Consider the following 26,970-nt stretch of genomic DNA (forward strand, 5'->3'; position numbering starts at 1 on the left):
GGGTACATGTCTTTTCAGTATTCTGTGTGATGAAAGGAGAAGTGCCCCTAGAGCACTTCTGCTCCATACTGAAGTCTACTGTTTTTCTCAGGAAAGCCACTGTGGCAGGTGTCTTCTCAGAAGTTAATGAAGCATGACTGTCATTTTAAGGGAAAAAAACAACATTAGTTGCAATATTAAAATTCCATATTTCAAGCAAAAAAATAAAATTTAGGAAAACTTGTATCCATCAACTGAAATTTGTCAGCTTTTCAGTACCTAAACTATTTTTGATGAGACCAGTGGTGATATTAAAAAACTTGCAAAAAATGTAATACAAGGCTAGTTTTCTCACTAACAGATTTTGGAAAATAGTTATTTTTAATAAAAATATGTTTCACAGGTAAAGAGTTTTTTGTTATTTTTAAGTAAATAAGTAAATATTTTTAAACTTCTCAGTTTAATTCCCAAAAAACACCTTCGGGTTCTTAAGAATTTTCGAGTGTACAGCGGTCCTGAGACCAGTAAGTTTTAGAACTGCTTATCTAGGCTGTTCTTTTCAGAAGCTTTGCTGTTAAGGAAAGAAGAGGTGAGGACCCAAGAGAGAGAGATTCCGGGAGGTCAGTCTTCAGAAGGTAGACTTGAGCACATTTAAGTGCTTGGGCCCAAAAGCCTGTGGAAAGGGAGGTCCCTAAACAAGCTTGAGAGGCTGATTCACTTAGGCTTGCTTCCAGTGATATTACAGGGATTGGCAGTACAGATACTGACACTTCTGTGGGTGTAGGGGTTGGAAGGTGGGGATCTTACTGTCTTGTGGCCACCCATCCTGAAGTAAGAAGTGGAGTTAACTGTTAACAGAAGAGGTAACGGGATTAACAGAGGAAGTGATGACTACCTAGATTTAAAGAGTATGCTAAAGATTTTTAAAAGCTGGTGTATGCAGTGGAAGATGTTGCTGATCCAGATCATTTATTAAGAATCCAGAGCAGAGGGGTGCCTGGGTGGCTCAGTTGGTTAAGTGACCACCTTCAGCTCAGGTCATCATCCTGGAGTGCCAGGATCAAGTCCTGCATCAGGCTCCCTCCTCAGTGGGGAGTCTTGCTTTTCTCTCAGTCCCTCTTCCCTCTCATTCTCTTTCTCAAGTAAATAAATAAAATCTTTTTTTTTAAAAGATTTTATTTATTTATTTGATAGAGAGAGATCACAAGTAAGCAGAGAGGCAGGCAGAGAGAGAGAGAGGAGGAAGCAGGCTCCCTGCTGAGCGGAGAGCGCGATGCGGGACTCGATCCCAGCACCCTGAGATCATGACCTGAGCCGAAGGCAGTGGCTTAACCCACTGAGCCACCCAGGTGCCCCAATAAATAAAATCTTTAAAAAAAAAAAAAAAAGAATCCAGAGCAGAGTGAAGACCTGTGAATTAGTAGTGATGACAGAGGAAATGGTAGTGTAATTTTTTTTATTGGTGGTGGTTAGTGGCTTACCTGCAGAAACTGATGGAGCGGATGGTTAGACTGATCCAGGCTTAGGATTTTGCTCATAGAAGACAAAAAAGTTCAAGGTATTGACAGAAAGTGATATAAGTAATAGAAGTTATGGTTAGAATAAAATAATTGAAACTTAAGATTTTAATAGAGCAAGTCTAATTCTTTTTTCCCTTCAATCAGTAATACTCCTAGTCTTCTGGCCAGTGAATTGGGTATTGCAGATAGATAGAAAATTCCATCCATTGGGTCCGTCATATTAACTTCCTGTAGTCAGTGATAGCATTTGTTTGACTTGTTGTTGTTGTTACTATTGTTGGATTTTAAGGATTTTAAGTAATCTCTACACCCAGTGTGGAGCTCAAATTCATAAAACCGAGGTCAGTCGCACATTCCACCGACTGAGCCAGCCCGGCACCCCTGGATTATTTTTATAAAAACTTTGCAGTAGCCCTGTCAGCATACTAGCATGTCATAGAGCCTAGAAATAAATTTGCTATCTGGGTAGCTTCTTTGAACTGATCATTATCTTGAGTGACAAATTAGTTGTAATAAGAAGTTTCATCTATGGTTGGAGCTTATGTAATCATATTTGATACATGGTTTCTGATGTCTTTTCTAGCTTAGAGTTGACTTGAGACTCTTGTTAAGCTAAAAATGGTGAAAAACAACTTTCTTCATTTTTGTATGCTGGAGAAGGTGAATGTTCTGAGGTCTCTGACCATCTAAACAAGCTAACTATATGGGGAAGCTTTTCTGGTCTGTGGGATTTAGGAAGGAGTGCTGTTGGGAGAGGAGCCTGTTTGGAACCTCTGTAATTCAGTGTTAGTAAGGGAGAGACAAAGTGGGACATGTGTAGGAAATAAATTTGGGCTATGAGGGAGAGGTCTTTGCAGTGATAACAAAGGATCCTGAACTTTCTAAAAACCTTTTGGGATTCCCCTTTCATAGTAAAATGTGGGTAATAATAGTAGCCATCTCACAGGACTCCTATGAGGGTTCAGTGAGAAGTGTTAAGTATGTAATAGCAAATAATATTTTTGCATTGAGATTAATTATTGTCCAAGGAAATAACCAACATGATCTATGAGCAGTCTTCCAGTTTTAAAAACTTGAATACCACTTTCTGAAATATAACAATGCTTTTTTGTTTTTGTTTGTTTGAGAGAGAGGGAGATAGCACAGCCTGGACAAAGGGAAAGGGAGAGAGAGAGTGTGGAGCCTGACATAGGGCTCAGTGTCATGACCCTGAGATCATGACCTAAGCGAAATCACCGACTGAGCCACCCAGGCACCCTGGTTTTTTTGGTTGGTTGTTGTTTTGTTTTGTTTTGTTTTTTAATTGAGTTTCGTCTCCTATAAACTGTAGAACTCACTCACTGTTTCCACACAGCCATTCTCTTTGAGGACATTTGTCATCTTCCAGTTTACATTATCATACTGTCCTCAGACTGAACTTTCAGCATCTGCAGGTCCTTTTATTAGTGCATCAGATTTGCCTTACATTGTCAGGTTTTTTTTTTTTTTTCAAAGTTTTCATGGGCTGCAAAAAGATGGATAAACATAAAATCCCAAGCAACCTAGATGGGGGAAGGCCCTCCTTCTTTTGAACCAGTGAAAGTTTGATGAATTGTCCTATTTTTTTTTAAAGATTTTATTTATTTGACAGAGAAACAGAGAGAGAGAGAAAGAGATCATGCACAAGTAGAAGGAGTGCCAGAGAGAGAGAGGGAGAAGCAGGTTCCTAGCTGAGTAGGAAGCCCAGTGTGGGGCTTGATCCCAGGACTTGGAATCATGGCATGAGCTGAAGGCAGATGCTTTATTGACTGAGCCACCCAGTCACTCCTGTTCTGCTGTTTTTAAATAAATGATGTAAGTCATCCAAGGGAAATTGATCTTTCAGCCAGAAAGCTGCATATGTATCTGGGATTTGGGTTAATATGGGTTAAAGATGGGTAAACATATTCTTCTCAAAACAGGCAACTAAGTTCTGTGAAGATAACAGTGATAAATTTAAATATGCATTATACACAGACAAACATGATTTGTTTTTAGATATATAATTGTTCATATATAATCTTAAATTTTTAATCCAGTTTTAAATTTAAATGGAGATGCTTAATTAAAACTACTTCCAGGTTTTTAGGAATTTTTTTATTTAGAGGCTAATGTATTTATTCAGAAGACAAGTTATACCCACTCACTGAGATCTTTTGTAGATCAATACTACAGTGACAGCACGGAAATGGTGAAGATCATTGTGCATACTGTTCAGAGTCAAGACCGGGTTCTCAAGGAGCTGTTTGGTCACCTGAGGTAGAAAAGTTCTTTTATTTCCTATGGAAAAGCCAGGGTACTTTTATCATTTTCCTTTCAAAGAGTAATATTCCTTTTTGGTAAATATACTAGACCTAGGAAGATACCTGGCAGTTCTTTGGGTGGTTTGACCCCAGTTGTGTCTCATTTGTGTACATCACTGCGGACATCAGTCACTAAATCTGGTGCTGATTGTGGTTCATTTTTCCAGCTGGGTGTGGGAGTATGGTGTACAGTCTTGGGGGGTGTATAATTAACTGACGCTGATTTCATCTCTCCAGCAAGTTATTGGGCTGTAAACAGAAGATTATTGATCTACTGCCTAAGGTGGAAATGGCCCTTAGTAACATCAAAGAAGCTGACAATACTGTCATGTTTATGCAGGGAAAGAGACAGAAAGAAATATGGCATCTCCTTAAAATTGCTTGTGTAAGTGACTTTTAATGAATTACTATTTTTTTCAATTAGGAGATTTTATTTATTTGACAGAGAAAGAGAGCATGAGCAGGGGGAGTGGCAGAGGGAGAGGGAGAAGCAGGCTCCCCACTGAGCAGGGAGCCCCACAAAGCATTTAATCCTAGGACCGGGATCACGACCTGAGCTGAAGGCAGATGCTTAACTGACTGAGCCACCCATTCGCCCCAACTTGTAATGAATTATTTAATGTGACATTGATTTGCTGGTATTCCCTGGAAAAGGGATTCGCATGACCTAGGTCCTTTTAAAGATGTGTGCATTCTGTGTTAGTTTGATGCTCATGTTCTTTGCTTGGTGTTTCACTAGCAATTCAGATGCAGGACTTCCTGATCATCCTTCATTATTTCTCTCCTCTCTAGTCTCGTGTTTATCCACTCCTTCCAGCCCTAGACCACTGTGGTATCCCATCCCAATTTGGGGGTAGAGGTGCTTGACGAGTTAATGAAACTAACTCCTTGTTCAGTGGAATGTGAAGGGCAGATACATTTTGTTTTAGTCATGAAAGGGGTCCAGGAGAGGACAGTTGTACAGAAATCCTTACATAAAGATGGGGATAGTTTTGTATAGAAATACTCTGGTTGTGTATATGAGAAGTAGTAGAAGTGTAAATCTTAGGAATATTGTAGGAATTGTATGAATCAATGGTGATGCTTGCCTGTAATCTTTTTATTTACTTTTTTCCCCTTTAGACACAGAGTTCTGCCCGGTCCCTTGTAGTATCTAGTCTAGAAGGTGCAGTAACCCCTCAGGCATCAGCATGGCTTCCCCCAGCTTCAACAGAACGTGAACATCCTCTGTCATGTGTGGTAACTCCTCAAGATGGGTGGGTTCACTTTGCAACAATAGATAGTTGTTTTCAAGAGTAGTGGTAGGAATGAGGTAGAGTAGAGCGTAGTGGTTAAGACATAGTCTTTGGTGCCTTATAGACCAGGGTTGAATCCTGACTGTCCCTTCATAATAACCTTGTGCAAATTAACTTGATTCTTTTAATGTTCACATTTCCTCACCTGTTAAATGGGAACGGCTGTGAAAATTCAATTAGATGTTGTATGTGAAGTGCTTGGGAAGTAAATATCAACAAATGTTTTTTATTTAGCTAAATCACCTAATCCTAGTTCTGAGTTCTTTCTCAACTATTTCTTCTATAACCATTTATCTCAGAAATTATGCTCTTTTGCATTTATCATTTTAGTGTCCTTTACCATCACCCCTCTAATGAATTATTGAGTTTATTCTACTCATTTTATAACTTAGTATCTCTAAAAGCAGACTTTTTTCAATGCCTTAATTCAGTTTTGCAAAGAACTCAAGTTTGAAGCTTTATATTTTCCTTTATTAATTCCTACTCTCCTGCTAAAAGCTGAATGACTATCCATTTCTGTTATTTTTCTCAGCATAAGATGCGCTGTATCCAGAGCCAGTGGCTCTGTGCTAGTTTGTGTATTGTCACTTTTTTCACAACTCATGGAGACCTCTCCAGCAGCACCAGCATTACCTAGAAGCTCTGCCCATAATTTTGCATGTGCAGCATCAGCCATGTACATCATTGCTCAGGAGGTCATGTGGCTGCACATTCTATACTCTACTTTTATGAGAGAAACACACATGGCAGGAAGGAAAGCTGATATCAGGGTTTTTATTTATTTATTTATTTATTTATTTATTTATTTTTAAAGAAAGCAAGTTGTAAGGTATATCTTGGGATCATTTGAGATTTGGCCCAATGTAATACAGCCACAGATACAGCACAGGCTGTAATTCAATTGGCTTTAGGAAATATTCCACTAATTGGAGTTGAAACAAATACAATTCAATACATTACTGACCTTTTTGCTTTTATTAAAGGCATTTAGGTTTGTTAGGGGATGCTAATGGTTGCAAATGTCATCTCTATACAGGTAATTTCTAATTTGAGGTTGTGGTTGTTAGCAAAAGCATGTCATATAGAAATTTTAAATATGTTTTCCAGTAGGAATACATTATGAAGTAAAAAATTGATTTCGATGATAATGTACTTAACCACCAAGGATTAGAATCTGTTGACCTCAATTTTTCCATCTTTTGAATGTGAGCTAAATTAGAATTTAGTTCTGAGCTTATAGTGGCTACCATCCATGGCCTAGTGAGGTAGAAACAGAGGATTGGAAAAAGGTAAAGGATAGAGGCCATAAGGCAGAGGGAAGTGGGGAAGGTGGAAACCAGAATCAGGATTTCCTTCAAATATAAACTTCCAGGGATACTTGTTGGTTCTGGGCAGCTCCCCTGTGATGCTATTTTCTTCTGCTGTCCTTAGGAATCAGCTTGCTTGTTTTCTTTTTCATGGCTATCATCTATAGTTTCCAACCAGAGTTTTTACCTTCCCTCATCTTTGCAGACCAGATTGTACTTTTTTATCTTCACCCCTGCATTTCTGTCTCTGAAGTAAACATACTGATGTTGTTACAACTTAGAAGGAAAGAGAAATAGTCCAGAAACAAAGAGATCTTTCATGTCTCTGTGCTACAGTTATTTCCCCCACCTCCCAGCAAGCATTTTCAGAGGGGGAAATGTATGTACATGCCACTTACATTTCAGAGGAAAGTGAGTTTGTACTTCCAGTGGACTTCTTATCATTTGAGCTGGGTAGAGGCAATAGTTTGGCGTAACAAGTAGGACTCTGCCTCTGGGTGGGAGGGAAGAGGAAACTTGAAGACCCTAGGAATGAGCTGCACGGGGGTGCTGGCTTGCAGCGCTGTGGGAAGGGCAGTGATCATTCTGACCCTGAAGACCAGATGATAAGAGTAAATTCATTTGTCCCTTTGCTGCATTTGAAAAGGTTTTGTTTTTTCATCATACAGGGAGACTATAGCACAAATGATAGAAGAAAATTTGAACTGTCTTGGCCATTTAAGCACTATTATTCATGAAGCAAATGAGGAACAGGGCAGTAGAATAATGGTAAGTTGTATATGGTATGGGTGTTTTAGGTTTGTTGGGTACAAAGGTTTTTAACTTTCCATGCTAGTCTCATCTGGCATTTGGGATGCATATGGGGAAGAGAAGAACTCAAGAAAGACAAAGAACATTTGAGTTATATCCTCGACCTCAAATTCCTATCGTTTCTTACTCACGGATATACTGGGATTATGTCATCGATAGTCTTCAACAGTAGCGTATTTGGTCAAATTAAATGAAGGGTGAACTTTTTTTGCAGTGTGACCACTGAAATTGAATGGTTTGTACTTTTTTGGTTCAGTAATCAATTTTTTCCAATAAGATGGGACAGGATTTGTACTGTAATTCAAATCTAGTAACTACTGTATGCAAAATGAATGTTAATACAGTTGTAATTAATAGAAGTATTAAGATTTGGTTACTGTCAATTACTGATTTGTTAAAACTTGGAGAAACCACAATAAAATGTTTACTGAATTAACTTTACTACAGTTAGTCTCAAGGTCAACTGTTTGAATTTCCTTTCACAAATTATTTACTTCAAATATTTATGAAAACTCTTTGAAATATTTTATTAATCACCAGGAAAGAAGGTAAAACTAAACTTTCTAATTGTAACTTATACTTTCGATTTTTCAACTTTTGATTATAAAATGTCCAAACACATAGAAAACTTGCAAAAAGTAACACCCCTAAACCTACTGCTTATAGTCAACATCTAACTGTAACTTTTTCATGCCTGATTTTAGAATCTTGATTGGAGTTGGTTAACAGAATGACTTGCTACTTATTCACTGCCCCCAAACATATGGAAGTTGTTGGTGCACGTGTTGGAAATTTGCTTTTCTCCCATGAAATCATTCTTCAGACACCAGCATTGAAGAAATGGCTGTGAACAGAAAATATGCATGGTTTTACAAGCACAATACTTTGACTTTAGGAAGTTCCAAGGTCTGAACAGATAGAATTTTATGTCAGTGACCTTGTTTAAATGGTAGCTACTTAAGCACATCATGGCAATCCATTTGTCTTTAAACGTGATATAACAGCTAACTGACTAAAAACAACTTTTATCATTTAACTTTTGGCCATAAGACCAAAAGTAATATCTATGTGGAAAACAAAACTTTAACTAATGTATGTGTTCTAAGTAAAAGTTGTTTGCCCGTTTCTGTGAAAGAGTCTCCTCTCAAGATTATACTGTACCTCCTTGTGTTGCATTCAGAAATGCTCTTCCTGGCAACGTAAGGAGTTGGCTTAACCCAACTGCACATTTGACAGTATCCCTTTCCTAGAGAAGGACTTTAATACCAGTTGATTCTCACAAATCTCATTAAATGTGCTATGTGTATATGTATTTAAGATGTACATTTAATAATATCAAGAAGATGCCTATTAATTTATAATGTGTTTAAAGACTGTTATTTTTTCACTTGTAAAAATGGGTCGTTTAATGAATTTTTCAAGTCTTGTACAAATTTATAAAGATCTGCACTCCCTTATCTGTAGTTCCAAAAATCTAAAAAGCTCTGAAAGCAAGGTCTTTCAAAAGCTTGGTAACAAACTCATTTGCTTCCAAATCTAACCTGAATTGACAATCTACTTCTCCCATTTAGTGTGAATATTCATTTTGCTATGGAAATATTAACATATTTGATTACTGGGGGGGGGGTGTGGGGCTGCTACAGACCGTGCTGGGTGTTTATGTAGTACGGTATATGCACTGAATTACCTTTGTAAAATCTGAAAATTTCATAATTCTGAAACATCTTGCCCTAAGGGTTTCAGATAAAGGACTGTGGATCTGCCATCTGTTAAATAATTTAGAAGGTATTACGTGTTTTTTTAAAAAATGTGAAATGCTTTTATATTCTAGATACTTTTTTCCACTTTGTGTATTAAATGATTTTTAAAATTACTTTTGGAATGAATCTCTATTCATTATAATCATATTATGATAGAATGTTTGAATATGGTTTAGGAAACGGTTTTGTGAAACCGAACTGGAGCACAGTATAACTTAATGGGCCTTGGGATTTAAATAGGACTTAACAGTATAACTTAATTCCTTAGGAATTAAATAGGACTTAACAGTAAAAACAGCATTGGGCAGCTTATTTTAATATAGCCTTTTCTCTTGAGATGTCCTATCACCACTTTCCATGTCTAGTATATGTGCTGCCGAAGCGAGCACTCCACTTTCCATGTCTAAAAACCATGCTCATATCTTGCTCTACAAACTGAGGTCTTAGTCACCCCACCCCCATTTTGCTAGTAGTGTCATTTTCCATCATGGAAATCCAGTTTGAAATCTTGGGGCTGTCTCCTCCTAACTTTCTAGTTATCTGGTACTGTTGTTTCTCTAAATATGGAAACTCTGACTGTCAACTATTTCATTTTTAAAGATTTTATTTATTTGACAGAGACAGCGAGAGAGGGAACACTAGCAGGGGAGTGGGAGAAGCAGGCCTCCTGCTTAGGCAGTCTGTCTCTTGCTTCTCTAGTTCTAGAAGGTTTTAATCAACAAAACACATATTGGGTACCTGTTGCTTGGAAGACAGTGAGCTAGATGGCAAGATTAGAAACAGTTAACAAAGGCAGTACATGAATGCTTATCTGGGAGTCTGAACATTATAAACCATCCAAACATTGAAATAATTGTTTAAAGAATTTACTGTTTAGATGACTGCATATTTTCTAAATATCACTGTAATAACTGATGAAAGATCTGCTGTAGGGTGTGGCTGGGGTGATATGGGCAGGTACTATTGAGTCAGAACAGGTTATAGTGAGAGATCACCTAAGACTTGTTTCTGTACTCTTGCTTTTTATTGGGCCACACCTCTTCAGAGTTGAATGGCAATTGTGAATATACATTTCATTCTGTAATTCCAGCAGCATTTGAAAAATGAAGAAAATCCATCCAGAAATTGAGCTGGAATAAGTTGTTTTTTGTTCGTCTTAACTTTCTGGAAGTAAGATAGCTAAGTTTTGCTAATATCATTTATCTGGAACAGACAAGGTCTCAGATAATTGTAGGTAATAAAAGTCCTATGAACAATACAGGTAAGTGCACTTATTGAAGGGAGAGGGCAGAGTGGTCTGGGAGGGCTTGCTGAAATCCTATTTAGGACTTCCCATTTCCACAGATACTACCTTAGAAACCTTGGGCCTGCATTTCCTAACTACTTGGCTTCTCTGCTTCCAACCTGTTTCCACTCTAAGCTATTTTGCAGACTCACCAGCGCGAAGGTACTGTTTTCCCATACTTCCCTGCTCAAGGTTACAGAGTCCTGCCATGCCCTCCCTTGTCCAGCTGTGGTTCCACCAGCCTTTCAAGGTTTACAGGATTACTGCCCAACCTACTCTAAATACACTGCCTTTATTTCCCTTGTATTTATCTATCTCATTCCCATCTCTGCTCTTTAACTTTGTCCATTTATGTCTTGGATTACTGCCCAACCTACTCTAAATACACTGCCTTTATTTCCCTTGTATTTATCTATCTCATTCCCATCTCTGGTCTTTAACTTTGTCCATTTATGTCTTGGTAATGTATGCACAAAATCTGTAACTTAACTGAAGACTCAGGTTAAAAAGTCTGTTCTCTAGTCATCCAGCTCCCTCTCTCTACAGAAAACATGCATGCAAGCCTTTTAGAGTCTGGGCCTGGCGTAGCCTATTCGGTTCCTTTCCAATACATGGGCTTCAAGGAAGTTGCAATGTTTTTTGAGCCTACCTGGAGGCCCTCCGTCCCAACACCCCCCCCCCCACACACACACTTTCTGTTCCTATTTGGGATGACCTTTATGAAGCCCTCACTGGATCAACATTATGGCACGTTAATCGGTGCTCAGAAAAATACCCGACAACTGAGCGACGTGGTCAAATTGAGCATTTTTCTCTTCTGAACTTCCACAATACTTTTCTTGCAATAGATCTATTGCTCCTGAATTCGCACAGGATCCGTGCTTGAAGCACGGTATAAACAAACAGCTACCACGCTGAGAGTGCAGAAGTGGGTTTCTGTACAGGAACAAACTGACCAGTCCCTCGTCCCAGGCGCCATCTCCTTTTCTCTACATGCCGGCCTACTCCAGGCGGTCGATCTCCCTTCTCTCCCAGAGCAGGAAAACAGCACTGCGCAGACATAAGCGCGCGTACCTCCGAAGGCGGGCGGCCGGAAGAATTTTGTCCCGCGCGCTCCCCGTCTTCTAGTGGCGCGGTGAGCCTTGCGTCGGCGTGCGTGGCTGCGCAGCCGCAGTGCCGGGCGAGTGGGCGGGGCCGGCTGCTGGCGGCGGTTGGAGCGGCCCGGGAGGTGGCTGCACGTGCGGGCGGGGGCGATGCGTCACTGATCCTTGAGGCGCGGCCTTAGGGTCGGCCTCCCTGTGGAGTCTGCGGCTGGCCCCTTCCCAGTTAGTTCCCTCCGCCGGGTTTGGGTGGGTGGGAAGGTGGGGGAGCGCCCGTTAAGAGAGGGGGATGTCAGGACGCTCACCTGGTCGGGGCGGCCCACGGCCCGCTTGTGGCTGAGGGGTTCGCTAAGGGGGAAGTAGGCTGTTTGAGGAGGGGAGAGTGCGAGACAAGGGCCACAGGACTCTCCGGCTCGGCCTGCGGAAGGACGGCAGCTCTCCCGAGGGAGGGTGGAAACTGGAGGGGGTGGGCCTGTCACTCAGGGGCTTGGGGATCCTTTCCGCCCTCATTTAGGAGGAACAAGGATGAATATGACTCAAGCCCGAGTTCTGGTGGCCGCAGTGGTGAGTCTGGTGGTTGTCCTTCTCTACGCCTCCATCCACAAGATTGAGGAAGGACACCTGGCTGTGTACTACAGGTGAGCGGCGTGTGCAGTCAGCTCAGGTCTAAAGTAGGTATTGAAAGGAGACTCCCCTTAGACTGAGTCTACGAAGTTGTACTCTCTTGCTGCATCGGGGAACTCTTCCAGTCTTAGGAAGTCGTTTTCGTTCTAGCCCTGGAGGAATGTGGGGGCCGAGCACTCTGTAGGTATTGATTCTGGTGCTCTGTGCATTTTGTGCAGACGTTAAGACGTCCTCCAGAGAAGTCTTCCTAGTAGACTGCAAACTCAATTACTTGTGGGAAAAACGAAGAAGGAAGAAAGGGCAGTAGTCACTCCACTGTAACTGAAGAGGATAAATCATTGTTCCATTCCATACCGCTGTACAGGCTTTTAGTTTGTAGTTAGAGATGTCATTTAGAAACTCTGGTCCTGTTTGTGGTTGTTCCTTAGACTTTTTTTTTCCCCCTCTAATAGTGGAAGTAGTGACCGGTTTTGGCTTAGGAGGCCACGATGACCATTGCAATTGTTATATTCCTGGACCTTGAGAGACAAATACAGCATTGATGGGCCACCCTTCTCCCACCTTACCCTTTCTTTTCAAGTTGAGGGAAGGAATAATATGGGATTTGTTGCTCTCTAGGTGAGATGGAATAGTTTTTCCTTCAGCATAGTTCCAAACAGTTCCTTTTGATGTAGACAGAGGACATTTTGGAGAAATTCCGTTTATAATGTATTTGAAAGAGCTTCAGCTTCCTACTTGTTTTTGTTATCCTCCAAAACTGATATTTCTACTTTCACATCCATCCTGAATCTTAGAAAGGGTCTTCCCTGTGAAGTGCTAGTTTCAAATACAATTTTAGTGATAGGTCTTAGCAGATGGAGATCTAGCATAACAAATGACAGATTAGTCTGTATTTCCACCTAGTTCAGCGTTGTCTTTCTGACAGTAAAACCGAGGACAGAACATTTCAAGGTAAAGCTCTCAAAAGAATTAGGGATGGACCTCAGTTCATCTTTTCTTAGTTATTTGTTATGAATTCTTTGAGACTTATTTATGTTTTTCAAGATAAGAAAGTAAGTCCTATAAATTTATTATTCACTGTGTAAAATAGGACTTCTTTTTTATACTTGCCCCCGAAATTCCTCCTTTGTGGAATTTTTAAGATGTACTTTCATATTTCTCACATTCCAGAATCTGGTGAACAAGTCCACAGTTATATACAGCTGTTTAGTATATATACTACTGTTTCAGAAGTTTGTGTACTATCTGCTGCTGATTTTTCCAGGACTTGGGAAAATCCAGTGTATTTAATCTCTTGTAATTTAAATCTAGGCTCCGTGCTAGTGAGAGTTTCATTATGAATACTTAAATCCTCCAGATTTATCCCCTAGTCTTATCCCCTAACCCTTCATCTTTCCATGCTAAGTTTTTGTTATTTTTAATAGAGACTTTAGTCCTCCACTATTTTAATATAGGCAGGTAGAGTAAGAGTCTTGAACGTCAGAAATTTTCTCATTCTTTGAAACTTTGTGTTATCTTCTTTATTGAACCTGGTAGTTAAATGTATTCAGTTTTTATTTGGTTTGTGTTGTGTACAATTAAATTACAGCAGCTGAGAGCCAGAATTAGAATTTTCTTTTTCACAATTAGTTCTCAGAAGCTTAAAGACCAAGGAGAATCCTTTGTACGTGAGGGCAGTGCTGGAGACCCAGAGGTATCGTTGTTGGAGCTTATGAAACAAGGTGTAACATTGGCAGTTTAATCTTTTTTCCACCTTTGAAAATACTTTAGGGACTGGTAGTTGTTCATAATAACTCATATTAGTAAGACCTTAGTACGTCAGTAGCATGAGTAAGAGTGAATGTTTATTATAGCACTTTAGATTTAAAAAGATGATTTCTGTCTTTATAATCTTGTCAAATTGAAACATCTTTTTGCAGGGGAGGAGCTTTACTAACTAGCCCCAGTGGACCAGGCTATCATATCATGTTGCCTTTCATTACTACGTTCAGATCTGTGCAGGTGAGTGATTCCTAGGGAAGCCCCCACACTGGATAGACAGGTGTGACAGGAACAGTTAACCACATTTGTGGGTAGGGTTGGGTTTCTTTATTGCTTACGCAAACAGTGGTATTTGCTTAAATACAGGAGTTACAAAGTTCAGAGTACAACTGTCACAGTACAAGTTACAATTTTGAACTACCTCACTCTCTTGAAGTATATTAGAAGCCAGGCAACTTGGAAGGACTAAGGGCTTTCCCCATCTATGTAGTGTTATACAGTGGGGGTTTTGTTCCTGCTGTCAAAATAAAAGCAGGACTTTGAAACACAACTAGAAATACAAACCGTTGATTACTTCATTTAAAATGATGTTTGGTTTCCACAGAAGCCGGTTCCTGGACTACTGTTAATATGGAAGATCTAAATTTTTATACACAGCTTTTCTGCCTCACATTTTTGTCTGGGACATTAAGTACAACTTTATGTGGAACCTTAGTGAATATTCTATTTTGACAGCATCCCAGAGTAATCGAAATAAGCGTCTGTTCATTGAAAACAGTACCTTGGCCTTGAGAGACACTTAGTAAATACCTTTTGATACAACAAGATGACAAAACAGGATTAGATCCTGACTGCTTTTGCAAGCTCAGTGTGGTCATAAATCTTTGGATTCAGAAGTTTGTGTACTATCTGCTGCTGATTTTTCCAGGACTTGGGAAAATCCAGTGTATTTAATCTCTTGTAATTTAAATCTAGGCTCCGTGCTAGTGAGAGTTTCCTTATGAATACTTAAATCCTCCAGATTTCCTTCCAGTTCTCTTTTAGTTGGCTTTGGGCAAGAATTGTGTCTGTCAAAGTGAAATGTAGTTAGACATTTCCCTAGTCAGACTGATTTCCGTATTGTTTTCCCACGTTTATTTTTTCACTCTTGCCTTGGTTCATGTTGTCACGTCTTGTCTCACTATCTCTCCCTTCATTACTGCTCTCCTACCGCAATCTTGCCAGCCTTTTAAAGTCTCATTGCAAATCCCTCTTCTAATCTATAGCTCCTAAAGTCTGTATGTTAAATTTTGGCTCTTGTCATGTTTTCTTTAATAATGTTGTTTATATTCTCTAGGTTTCTTTGTGTATTTTCTTTCCGCAAAGTCTCCCAACTTCTTGAAGGCAGGGGTTGTAACACATTTATATTTCTGAGCTTTCTGCTTGTGGTGAAAGTTGTTAAATTGAGTTGATTTCTTAGGAAGCAATGAGGTGTAGTGAATGTGAGGCCAAAAACCTGGAGACTTAGGTTCTGGCTCTGGCTCTGCCACTGACTGATTACATGACTTTGCAGAACGTTTAATCATTGTAAACCTAAGTTATTCCTCCATGAAAGAAGAGGTTTTAATTACATGACCTCACCAATAGTCCAAACAGTTGGTAATGATGTTATGAATGGCATGGTCAAACCCTTAGAGATGAAGAGCTTTTTAAAAATCTTGTTCAAAGCCAGGAAGATATGTTTCTGCCTTCTTGGAGCTTATTGAGTCATACTAATGGAGAGGTATATAAAAGAGATATAGACAGTAAACATTAAAACAGATTTAGAACTTAACAGCATGTGATAGACATATCCTGTGTGTGTGTGTGTATAAATATGTATATATATATTAAAAATAGTAACAAATTGTCATACTTATAAGACATGAAACTAGTAAAAAGATTTTAGTGTAAACTAATATACTTTATATCTACAAAATATTAAAGGCTAGAGCTAATGTGGCTAAATAGGAATGTTCTTTCTTTATACAGAACAATGACATTCTAGGAAAGAAATACATTAATAAAACTCTTAAGAAATTGTTCTTATAAGAATGAGACATAAATTTATTTTTAGGAATTTTTGGAACACATGATTACACAATCTGTGCAAACAAATGGCTTAAACTTGGCAGTTGAAAGGAATATATAAGTAGCATCTTGGAAATTGTGAGATCCTGCATATGATATTTTTAAAAAAAACCTATGCTTAGAGAAATATGAAAACTTTTACCCTTTAAAGCCTATATAACCAAAGGCTTACTTTTAAAATAAATATTTAGGGACCCTTGGGTGGCTCAGTTGGTTGGACGACTGCCTTCGGCTCAGGTCATGATCCCGGAGTCCCGGGATCGAGTCCCGCATCGGGCTCTCAGCTCCATGGGGAGGCTGCTTCTCCCTCTGACTTCTCCTTGCTCATGCTCTCTCTCACTGTCTCTCTCTCAAATAAATAAATAAAATCTTTAAAAAAATAAAATAAAATAAAATAAATATTTATATTGGGAAGATAATTTTGGGGATGATAGAAAAGAACTCTAAAATTACTTGAAGATAGGATATTAAGTAGAGGATTTAACATTTGAACTCTTCGCTAGTTCTTGCTAGTTCTTGGCTAAGTGACATCCTCTAGGTTGAATAGGAATGTATATTAAATATACTGATACGGTATATGGAAATTGAATTTGATTAATATTTTGAAGGAAATAAATTGAACTCATCTCTTCATCAACTCCCCTTCCTCTGTCTAGAACCTGTCATTAATGTTTACCATCCCCCTAATCTCTCAACCCTAGAGTTATCTTCTTTTCTTTTCCCTCATGGAATGTTATGGTAACTACTTAACTGCATCCTTCCTTTTACTTTCCCTGAACTGACAGCCTTCAATTTCCATGGCCTTTTACTAAATTAATCTAAGTAAATTAATACTTTAGCGTCCCAACTTTTTTTCTTGCCTCCAGATAAGATGGATAATGAGAACCATATCACATGGATGTGCAGGAATTAAGGGAAAAAATTTTTTTGAAGGGTCCATTTTGTGACACAGTGTAAGATGGACTAGGGAGAGCCCAAGCCCCCCAGCAAACATCCTGGCCCCCCTGTCTAATACCACATTCTTTTATCAGAATTTGCCCTCCTCTGTATTGTCTGTTTTTCTCCAGGCAAGCCAGCTCACTTCCTGTCATCTGTACATGCAGTTTGACATCAACTTTGTATATTTACTAGGATAGATCCTTTTTTTTTTAAGTTTATAAAGCTTTATTAAACATTTCAAACAGTTGTGTAATAAACACACCAAAAATAAAAGCTGCAGAATAACAGTCCAGATGTTCTACATGTGTGGCCTCATGAAGCCATTTCCTAGATGAACTGTCTCCAGTTCTGTCCTCTGCCTGACCTGCCTCTCTTCCTCAGGCATGGGAAAGATGGATGGTTTAGACCGGAAGGAAAACCAGTTGGTCCCCAATGGGCAGGGACCAGGAGAAAGTCTCATTTGCCAACACTTGTTGCCAAAGTGCAAAAAAAGCAAAAAGCAGTTGTGGCTCAGTTGGTTAAGCATCTGTCTTTGGCTCAGGTCATTATCTCAGGGTCCTGGGATTGAGCCCCATACCAGCCTCCCTGGAGAATTCTGCTTGTCCCCCTCTCCCTGCCTCCGCTCGTGTTCTCTCTCTGTCTGTCTCTTTCAAATAAAATACTTGAAAAAAGAAAAAAAAAACAAGTGACAGTCACAAAGTCTTCCTATGCATTCTTCATAATGTACAGTCTATATGTGTAGGCCTGAAGGAGCTCCTGGCGTGAAGGATCATTGAACCTAAGATGTGTCTCTGCCTCATCTTTCTCATTTCTCCCCCTGTAGACCTGGCTTATAAACACTTCACTGCAGAGAGCTTTCCAAACTATTATTTTACTCTTTATCACTTAACCTAACAATTTAGCTCATACTCTTGTTATTTTATACTCATTATAGATTGTTTTATGTGGGTTTTTATTTCCTATGTTGGATTGTGAGCTTTTTAGAAACAAGGACCATGTTTCCTTTTTTGTTTATATTCCATAAAGTAAGATTTTGCTGTATTCTAATAAAGTTTCAGTGTGTCCAGAATATGCAGTGGAATCCATCCTGATACAATCAGAATGAGAGACGAAAAGGTAAACCAGAAAGGAACTAAAAGCCAGACCCCAAAATAGCTCAGAGCATAAGTCCTAATGGTAGTATCCTTGTGGGTAAGCCATGTAATTTCCAGTCTCAGGCCAGCTCTGTGAAAATAAGGAACTCTGAAAGACTGAACATTGAAACTTTCAGATTGAACATTGAAAATTTCCAAGTGTACTTTTTTTCCTTTGCCTCAGCTCCCACCCCCAGTCAACCTCTCTACTCTAGGTTGTGCAGGTGCATTTTGATTGGAACATCAGTTATAAAATATTTTGTCTTGTTTTTCACGTCTACTAGGATACAAAAAGAAACTACTCTGATAGCTAATCTTTGGGGACTGAAATTGTAATGGAGCTCTTCTGTACTTACCTCTTAGCAGTTCTCTGGAGGTTTTCCTCTGGGACTGGTAGTTCTTTGATGATATGTGTCCTGAGTATTCATTAAGTATTTTTTTTCCCAGACAACACTACAAACTGATGAAGTTAAAAACGTGCCTTGTGGAACAAGGTAAGCTTTCTCCTTGCTTACCAACCTGCCTTTAGTTCAGGGTAGAGTTTCTGTTCATAAACTCTGGTTACTTAAACATCTTTCAGATAGACATGATAGTAACCAAGGGAGATTTCCTTTCTGAGCATTCTTTGAGTAAAGCTCTGTCTCTGAGCTTTCCATTTTGGAAGCTACATGGGTCTTAAGAAAAGTAGTTTCAGAGCTGGCAGACCTAACTTTATGTGCCACATGTGCTTTGTTGACTTTGTTTTTTTAAGACTTTAGTTTTTAGAGTACTTACAGGTTCGTGCTAAGCAAAAGGACAAAGTTCCCATATATTCTTTGTCCCCATACATGTGTTTATTGACTTTGTTAAGCTTAGTTTCCTTGTTTGTAAAAATCAGGTAATGAGACCTGTCTTGAAGAGTTACTGTGAGGATTAAGATTAGTATTCGTAAAGTGCCTAACCCAGCACTTGACTAAGAATAGGTACTCAATAACAAACAGTTTGAATGAAACCATCTCACCTTCTTGTCATCTATAGTACTAAATGCCACCTAACAAAGATTTTTTTTTAAAAAAAGATTTTATTTATTTACTTATTTCAGAGATAGTGAGTGAGCAAGGGGAGGAGTAGAGAGAAAGGGAGAGAGAATCTCAAGCAGACTCCATGCTGAGCGCAGACACCAATGCAAGGTTCTGTCCCACACCCCTGAGATCATGACCTGAGACGAAACCAAAAGTCAGACACTTAATCTACTGAGCCACCCAGACATCTCCTAAGTGCCATCTAATTCGAGTTTCTGGTTCAGTAGGTCTGGAATTAAGCTCAAGAATTTGCATTCCTAGGGCATCTGGATGGCTCAGTCAATTAAACGTCTTCCTTTGGCTTAGGTCATGATATCAGGGTCCTGGATTGTGTCACACGTAGGTCTCCCTGCTCAGTGGGGAGTCTGCTTCTCCCTTTCACTCTCCCTCATTGCTCTCTCTCTCTCTCTTTTTCTCAAATAAATAAGTAAAATCCTAAAAAAAAAAAAAAGAAAGAAGGCAAAAAGAATTTGCATCTCTAGCAGAAGTTTCTAGGTGATGCTCCTGCTGCACTTTGAAAGTCTCTGCTATGAAGAGTTTTAGGGGCAGAATGGCAAGCAAAGTTCAAGTTATTTCCAGAATATAATCAGTATGTTGAATTGTGGCAAAGGGAGAATGTAAAATTCAAGGTATTTTTTTAAATGTTCTATTTTAAATCACTAAGATATCAGTATTTACAGTTCTGTAAAAGAGGCTTGGACATCTCTGAAAGGACAGAATGGTTTTAAAAAGGGAGAATCTCCCTCTGTTTTAAGTTTACATATTTGATACTAAGTTCTCCCTAGGTATTTCTGTAACTCTCTTCTATGGAATCCCTTTAGAGAGGACTCAGAATTGGCAACTTACGGGATTTGGGGTAAATTTGATCTTCATGCTTCCCTTATTTTCTCAGATTTTTTTCTGTGAGCAGGTTATTAGCCTTTTATATCAGGAAAAATGTCACCATAACTTGTTAGGAAGACTTAGTTGTTTAGTTTCAAAATCTCTAACTTCATGTATCTTAAATTGAGATTCACATGTGCCTTAGGTCTGTGCTGATAGGCCAGGAAGTATAGAAAGTATTAATTAACAAGACCTGTCTTTCCAAAGTGTCAGTTTTACTTGAGGGTTTAGGAGGAAATTCTTTTTTTCATATTAGAGTAAATAAAGATTAAAAAGTAGATTAAAACTCTTCATGAATTACTCAGATAAGTCAGGAAACCAAGAAAAATGTCAGACCATGGCTGTTTTTCATACCTCTTGGGGAACCGTTTTACTTCGTTCTTTGACAGAAAAGTTTGAGAAGGGCACTGCTTTAGTTAATAAAGGCAAAGTGCTAAGTAGCCCTAGGTTATAGGTTTAGTCTTCATGTGAGCTGTTTTGATTACAGCACTTACAGAGGTGAGCCCTGTGTGTAGGGACATCTGAGTGATAAGTGAGTTATGTCCTTAGATTTTCCTCTAAATTTATGTCATGTGGGATATGTTTGATGATGTGGGAATCTGGGATTGTAATTTTATTTCGCTCACACTTTTTCCATTTCTTTGTTTTTAGTGGTGGGGTCATGATCTATATTGACCGAATAGAAGTGGTTAATATGTTGGCCCCTTGTGCAGGTATGTTACCCATATATTTCTGTTTTGGTTTTGTTTTTTGTTTTTAAGTAGGCTCCATGTCCAGTCTGGAGCTCCACATGGGGCTTGAACTCATGACTCTGAGATAAAGACCTGAGCTGAGATAAAGAACTGGATGCTTAACTGACTGAGCTACCCAGGTGCCCCTATTCTTTGGTTTTTATATTTATAATTAGAGTGTTTTAGGGAACCAGAAGTAAAAATGAAATGAAAAGAGAAAAAAAAAAGCTTATGGACGGTGAAGGAAATAAATCAACAGAACTAAAAGGCAACCTATGGAATGGGAGAAGATGTTTGCAAATAAAATATCCGATAAAGGGTTAGTCTCTAAAATTTGTAAAAACTTATCAAACCCAGGGCACCTAGGTGGCCAGGTGGGTTAAAGCCTCTGCCTTCAGCTCAGGTGATGGTCTCAGGGTCCTGGAATCGAGCCCCTCATTGGTCTCTGTGCTCAGCGGGGAGCCTGCTTCCCCTCTCTCTCTCCCTGTCTCTGCCTACTTGTGATATCTGTCAAATAAATAAATAAAATCTTTTAAAAAAAAAAAAAAAACCCCAAAAAACAAAAAAGAACTTATCAAACTCAACAACCAAAAAAACAAATAATCCAGGAGCGCCTGGGTGGCTCAGTGGGTTAAGCCGCTGCCTTCGGCTCAGGTCATGATCTCAGGGTCCTGGGATCGAGTCCCACATCGGGCTCTCTGCTCAGCAGGGAGCCTGCTTCCTCCTCTCTCTCTGCCTGCCTCTCTGCCTGCTTGTGACCTCTCTCTGTCAAATAAATAAATAAAATCTTTAAAAAAAACCAAAAAAACAAATAATCCACTTTAATAAATGGGCAGAAGATATGAATAGCTATTTTTCCAAGAAGACATCCAGATGGCTAAAGACAGATAAAAAGATACTTAACATCATTCATCATTGGGGAAATACAAATCAAAAGCATGATGAGATATCACCTCACACCTGTCAGAATAGCTAAAATTAACACAAGAAACAACAGGTATTGGCAGGGATGTCGAGAAAGGGAGCCCTCTCACACTGTTGGTGGGAATGCAAACAGTACAGCCACTCTGAAGAACAGTGTGGAGTTTCTTTGAAAAGTTAAAAATGGGGGCACCTGGGTGGCTCAGTGGGTTAAGCCTCTGCCTTTGGCTCATGATCCCAGGGTCCTGGAATTAAGCCCCGCATCAGGTTCTCTGCTCAGGGGTAACCTGCTTCCCCCTCTCTCCCTGCCTCTCTGCCTACTTGTGATCTCTCTCTCTCTGTCAAATAAATAAAATTAAATTTAAAAATTTAAAAAAAAGTTAAAAATAGAACTACCTTATGATCCAGCAATTGCAATACTCGAAAGTTTACTCAAAAGATAGAAGAATACAGATTCAGAGAGGTACATGTATCCTGATGTTTATAGCAGCACTATCAACAATAGCCAAACTGTGGGGACACCTGGGTAGCTCAGTTGGTTAAGCATCTGCCTTCTGCTCAGGTCATGATCCCAGAGTCCTGGGATGGAATCCCACATCAGGCTCCTTGCTCATCAGGGAGTCTGCTTCTCCCCCTGCTTATATACTCTTTCTCTGTGGCATATAAATAAATAAAATCTTTTTAAAAAGTAGCCAAACTATGGAGAGAGCCAAAGTATCCATCAACTGATGAATGGATAAAGAGATGGTGTATATGTGTGTGTGTGTCACACACACACACACACACAGGAATATTACTCAGCCATCAAAAAATGCAGTAACATGGATGGAGCTAGAGCATATTATGCTAAGTACAGTAAGTCAGAGGAAGAGAAATACCATATGATCTCACTGAGATGTGGAATTTAAGAAAGAAAACAGATGAGCATATGGGAAGGGGGAAAAGAAAGAAAGGAGAGAGGAAAACAAGCCATAAGAGGCTCCTAAAAATAAAGAACAGACTGAGGGGAATGGGTATTAAGGAGGGCATTTTTGATGAGCACTGGGTGTTTATGTAAATGATGAACCACTGAATTGTACTCCAGAAACCAATATTGCATTGTATGTTCACTAACTAAAATTTAAGTTAAAAAAAAAAGTTGGATGCTTAACTGACTGAGCTACCCAGGAGCCCTTATTCTGTTGTTTTTATGGTTAGAGTATTTATAACTGAATAAATTCCTTAAGGAATAAAAAAGTACTTTTAAAGTTTTATGACTTTATTCATTTCTGATATATATAAAAAATGATCACTGGAATCTTTTATACTTCTGGGGAATAGTGACAGAAATAGGTCACAAGTCCTGAACAGAGTTGACTTTCTGCAACTGTATTTGTTACTCTTCTCTCATCATAGTTTTTCTAAGAGCGAGACAATCATTGATGATTTCCAGAGTTTGTAGGAAGTAGCATTTCATGAGAGAGCAGTTCCTTTCATGCTAAAAACCTATAACTCATCAGTTCCTTGGCGAGACGGATTTATGATCATAGAAAATTCTTTTCTGGTTGAGATTTGCTATAACTTGGAAAGTGATCTGAAAAATCTGTGTGGGGAAAACATTTCTTTGCTAAAAGATCAAAATCCAGAGAGATGGCATGGTTTCCATTCAAATAAAAAAGTTATCTAGAACCTCACGATTCACAGACTTGTACCCGTGGGGCTAATAATACATTATATGTTAATAAAAAATAATTTTTAAAAATTTATCTAGAAGTTCTGAAGAAAGAGTTGCTTTTTTAAAATGTTTAATTTTCCCCCTTTTTAAAATTGTGGTAAAATACACATAACTTAAAACTTGCCACCGTAAGTATTTTTAAGTATACAGTTCAGCGGTATTAGGTACATTCACAGGGTGCCTTACTGACTCAGTTGGTAGAACATGTGACTCTTGATCTAGAGTTTGTAAATTTGAGCCCTGTATTGGGTGTAGAGTTTACTTAAAATCTTTAAAAAAAAATTGACATTGTTGTACAACCATTACTACCATCCATCTCCGTATCTTTTTTTATCTAGCAAGAATGAAACTATCCCCATTAAACATTAACTCTGCAGTTCCCTCTCTCCCCAGCCCCTAGCAACTGCCATTCTATTTTCTGTCTCTGTGATTTTGTCTCCTCTTTACCTTGTGTAAGTGGAAAATACTTACAAATACTATGGTATTTGTAAATACCAAATACCATACATTTGTAAATACTATGGTATTTGTATTACAAAATACTATGGTATTTTATCTTTTTGTGACTGACTTTTTCACTTAGCATAATGTCCTCAAGATTCATCCATGTTGTAGCATGTGTTAGAATTTCCTTTTTTTCTATGACTGAGTAATATTCCATTGTATAAATATACCACATTTTGTTTGGTCATTTATCCATTGATGGAAGCTTTGGTTGCTTCCACATTTTAGCTATTACGAATAATGCTACTATGAACATGGGTGTATGTGGATCTGTTTGAGATCCTACTTTCATTTGAAAAGAGCCGCCATTCTATCCTTACTATTAAAATTGGCATGCTTAATATGTATGAGATGCTGTGTTTGGCAAAACCAATTTAAAAAGGTGAAATTAGACCCTTTTCCCTAAGGGGTTTTAAATTTTATGTCTGAAGACATGATGCCAACCTAAAAAAAAAGTGTATGTATTTATTGTTAAAATATATACATGTATGTGTGTGTGTGTATATATATATATACACACACACATATATATATTTGTATATGGGAATGTAAGTTCATGCTGAATTTCATGGCACTGATACAGGCACAAAAAGCAAAAGGATTTCAGAGTAGAGAGCAAGTTGTATTACTTCCATGTGGATTTGGATTATATTTTCCTATGATTATTTTGTCTTTTTCTCATCTACTTTCCCTGGTTATAAATCAGTGGAATGGATTATGATTGGGAAAATAGACAAAAGGAAGATATTGCTGGTTCTGTAGCCACAGACAAGGAAACTGTTGGATCACCAATTCACTTGGAAATGACCAGGCCAGGTGAGTTAGTCAGCAAGTATTTATTGATGGCCTGACCATCATTTGTGATCTAGAATCCAGTTTCATCTGAAATCTTCCATGGGAAAGCCAGTAGAACAAGTCCTTGGGTCTGAAGGAAGAAAACAACATGTTTTAGTAGGTAGAGCACAGATTCCGGTGTGGTCTAGTATGGGCCCTTAGGAACATTTCTGAAATTTTTGGTTTCTGTTTCCTAGTTTGCAAAATTAGAAAATATTTTTGTGAAAATTAAGTGATTAATGTATGTAAATTTCCTGATAAAAAGCCTGGGCCAGTAAAGGTTCACTTCTTTTCCTTCTAGATTGGTGTCTTTACAGCCTTTATGTATTTTCAAATTTTATTTATTTGTCAGAGAAAGAGCACACAAGCAGGGGGAGTGGCAGGCAGAGAGAGAAGCAGACTTCCTGCTGAGCAAGGAGCCCCCGAGGAAGGACTCCATCCCAGGACCCTGGGATCATGACCTGAGTGGAAGACAGATGCTTAACTGACTGAGCCACCCAGGCATCCTTTTTTATAGTCTTTAAAAACTACTTTTTCAAAAATGCTCTTTAGCAGCTGCTTCCTTCTTTTATTTCCAGTGTTCTTCAATTAATGTTGAAGGATATTGTGAGGAACTACACTGCAGATTATGACAAGACCTTATGACTGAGCCACCCAGGCATCCTTTTTTATAGTCTTTAAAAACTACCTTTTCAAAAATGCTCTTTAGCAGCTGCTTCCTTCTTTTATTTCCAGTGTTCTTCAATTAATTCAGGCCTCTTTACATCCTTGCTAAACTTTTGCTTTGCGGTAATTGCCTTACACTTTCCCTACCTCACAGTTCATCTTCACACTGCTGCCACAGTACAAATGTGATTTTGTCATACTCTTGCTTGAACATTTGACGGTTCCTTATCATCTCCAAGATAATGTATACTCTCCTTAGTATGGAACTCAGAATTTGCCCATTAGAATTGCAAATGCAGTAATATTTGGAAAATTGAGCACAAGGAACGCATCAAGGTTTGTGAGTGGTTTCATTTTTCCACTATTTTTTTTCTCACTTTTCCTCATGTATATTGTAACTTTTACCTTGGCTGAATTAGAGGATACATGAATAAAAATGGATTTTACCTTTCCTTTCAGTGTTTGATATTGTGAGGAACTACACTGCAGATTATGACAAGACCTTAATCTTCAATAAAATCCACCACGAACTGAACCAGTTTTGTAGTGCCCACACTCTTCAAGAAGTTTACATTGAATTGTTTGGTGAGTATCTTATTCATTATAAATTAAATATGTGAATAACCAATTGGAAATCTTAGTCGACTCTATGGACTCTATAATATTAGTAAACATTATCCTACAAGCATTTCTTCCAAATTTATAATAAAACATTTGTCTTTAAAATATTTCTAAGTTTAAAATTTCTTTCTTTTTTTTTTTAAAGATTTATTTATTTGTTTGACAGACAGAAATCACAAGGAGGCAGAGAGGCAGGCAGAGGGAGAGAAGGAAGCAGGCTCCCTGCTGAGCAGAAAGCCCGATGTGGGGCTCGATCCCAGGACCCTGGGACCATGATCTGAGCCGAAGGCAGAGGCTTTAACCCACTGAGCCACCCAGGCATCCCTAGTTTAAAATTTTTTATGATTAAGTGAATACTTAAAAGATATTTTAAGAATGATAATTTTCAGGCGCCTGGGTGGCTCAGTGGGTTAAGCCTCTGCCTTCGGCTCAGGTCATGATCTCAGGGTCCTGAGATCGAGCCCCATATGGGGCTCTCTGCTCAGCAGGGAGCCTGCTTCCCTCCCCTCTCTCTGCCTGCCTCTCTGCCTACTTGTGATCTCTCTCTCTCTGTGTCACATCAATAAAAAAAAATTTTTTTAAAAATGATAATTTTCTGAAATCTATTATATGTAACTTAATAGAGATTGGAAAAAGATTATTTGCAGGCTATATTCTGTTTTTACCATGATAACTTAATGAAAATTAGCCTCGTTGCTATTTTAATAGAATATTTGGGGAAATTTAGAAGTCTTTTCTTGGGAGTTTCCCAAGACCCATCTCCATGTTTGATGACTGACAGGAAGTCAGTTTCCCAAGACCCATCTCCATGTTTGATGACTGACTATGAAGACTGACAGGACTCAATAAATGTTCTACTTATAGCTAGGATACAAAAGGATACAAAGTAAAACCTGGAAGAAGCCAGACACAAGTTTCCAAGAATCTTCTCCCATTGGAGGCATACAGGATACACTTACTTCAGTATTAAAGTGTGACAGACAACACATGTGAAATGTTGTCTGCTAGGGAACCTCATTAGAGATTGCCCAGAATTTTTTTTAGGCGGGAGGGGCAGAGGGAGCAGTAGAGCGAGAATCTTGAGCACACCCCG

The 26,970-nt window shown here is 38.7% G+C and overlaps 2 protein-coding genes and 1 long non-coding RNA gene across 6 annotated transcripts in view; 2 read left to right on the forward strand and 1 right to left on the reverse strand.

The window, feature by feature from the left end:
- The window catches only part of CHUK (component of inhibitor of nuclear factor kappa B kinase complex), a 43,217-nt gene extending 34,112 nt beyond the window's left edge, over positions 1–9,105 (forward strand). Inside the window, exons 17-21 of one of the 4 annotated variants that reach the window (XM_004749499.3) lie at positions 3,680–3,776; positions 4,058–4,205; positions 4,943–5,076; positions 7,091–7,190; positions 7,937–9,105. In XM_004749499.3, the coding sequence (XP_004749556.1) occupies positions 3,680–3,776; positions 4,058–4,205; positions 4,943–5,076; positions 7,091–7,190; positions 7,937–7,966 (509 nt within the window). In that variant the 3' untranslated portion in view covers positions 7,967–9,105. Of the gene's footprint in view, positions 1–542; positions 992–3,679; positions 3,777–4,057; positions 4,206–4,942; positions 5,077–7,090; positions 7,191–7,936 lie in introns of those variants that run through there. The other 3 variants (XM_004749500.3, XM_004749501.3, XM_045068970.1) reach the window with 3 other exon arrangements.
- LOC106005518 lies at positions 7,656–11,366 on the reverse strand. Its single transcript, XR_001178921.2, has 2 exons — positions 11,234–11,366; positions 7,656–8,076 (listed from the first exon to the last, which is right to left on the reverse strand). It is a non-coding gene; the product is annotated as an uncharacterized LOC106005518 (long non-coding RNA).
- A 76-nt stretch (positions 11,367–11,442) lies between these two features.
- ERLIN1 (ER lipid raft associated 1) overlaps positions 11,443–26,970 on the forward strand; it is a 39,890-nt gene continuing 24,362 nt past the window's right edge. Inside the window, exons 1-6 of the mRNA XM_004749503.3 lie at positions 11,443–11,602; positions 11,892–12,015; positions 13,921–14,002; positions 18,391–18,437; positions 20,538–20,599; positions 25,716–25,841. Coding sequence (XP_004749560.1) covers positions 11,903–12,015; positions 13,921–14,002; positions 18,391–18,437; positions 20,538–20,599; positions 25,716–25,841 — 430 coding nt within the window. The 5' untranslated portion in view covers positions 11,443–11,602; positions 11,892–11,902. The remainder of the gene's footprint in view (positions 11,603–11,891; positions 12,016–13,920; positions 14,003–18,390; positions 18,438–20,537; positions 20,600–25,715; positions 25,842–26,970) is intronic.

Source organism: Mustela putorius, unplaced genomic scaffold, assembly GCF_011764305.1.
Source record: "Mustela putorius furo isolate JIRA1106 unplaced genomic scaffold, ASM1176430v1.1 tig00003909_pilon_pilon_pilon, whole genome shotgun sequence".
Taxonomy (NCBI): Eukaryota; Metazoa; Chordata; class Mammalia; order Carnivora; family Mustelidae; genus Mustela; species Mustela putorius.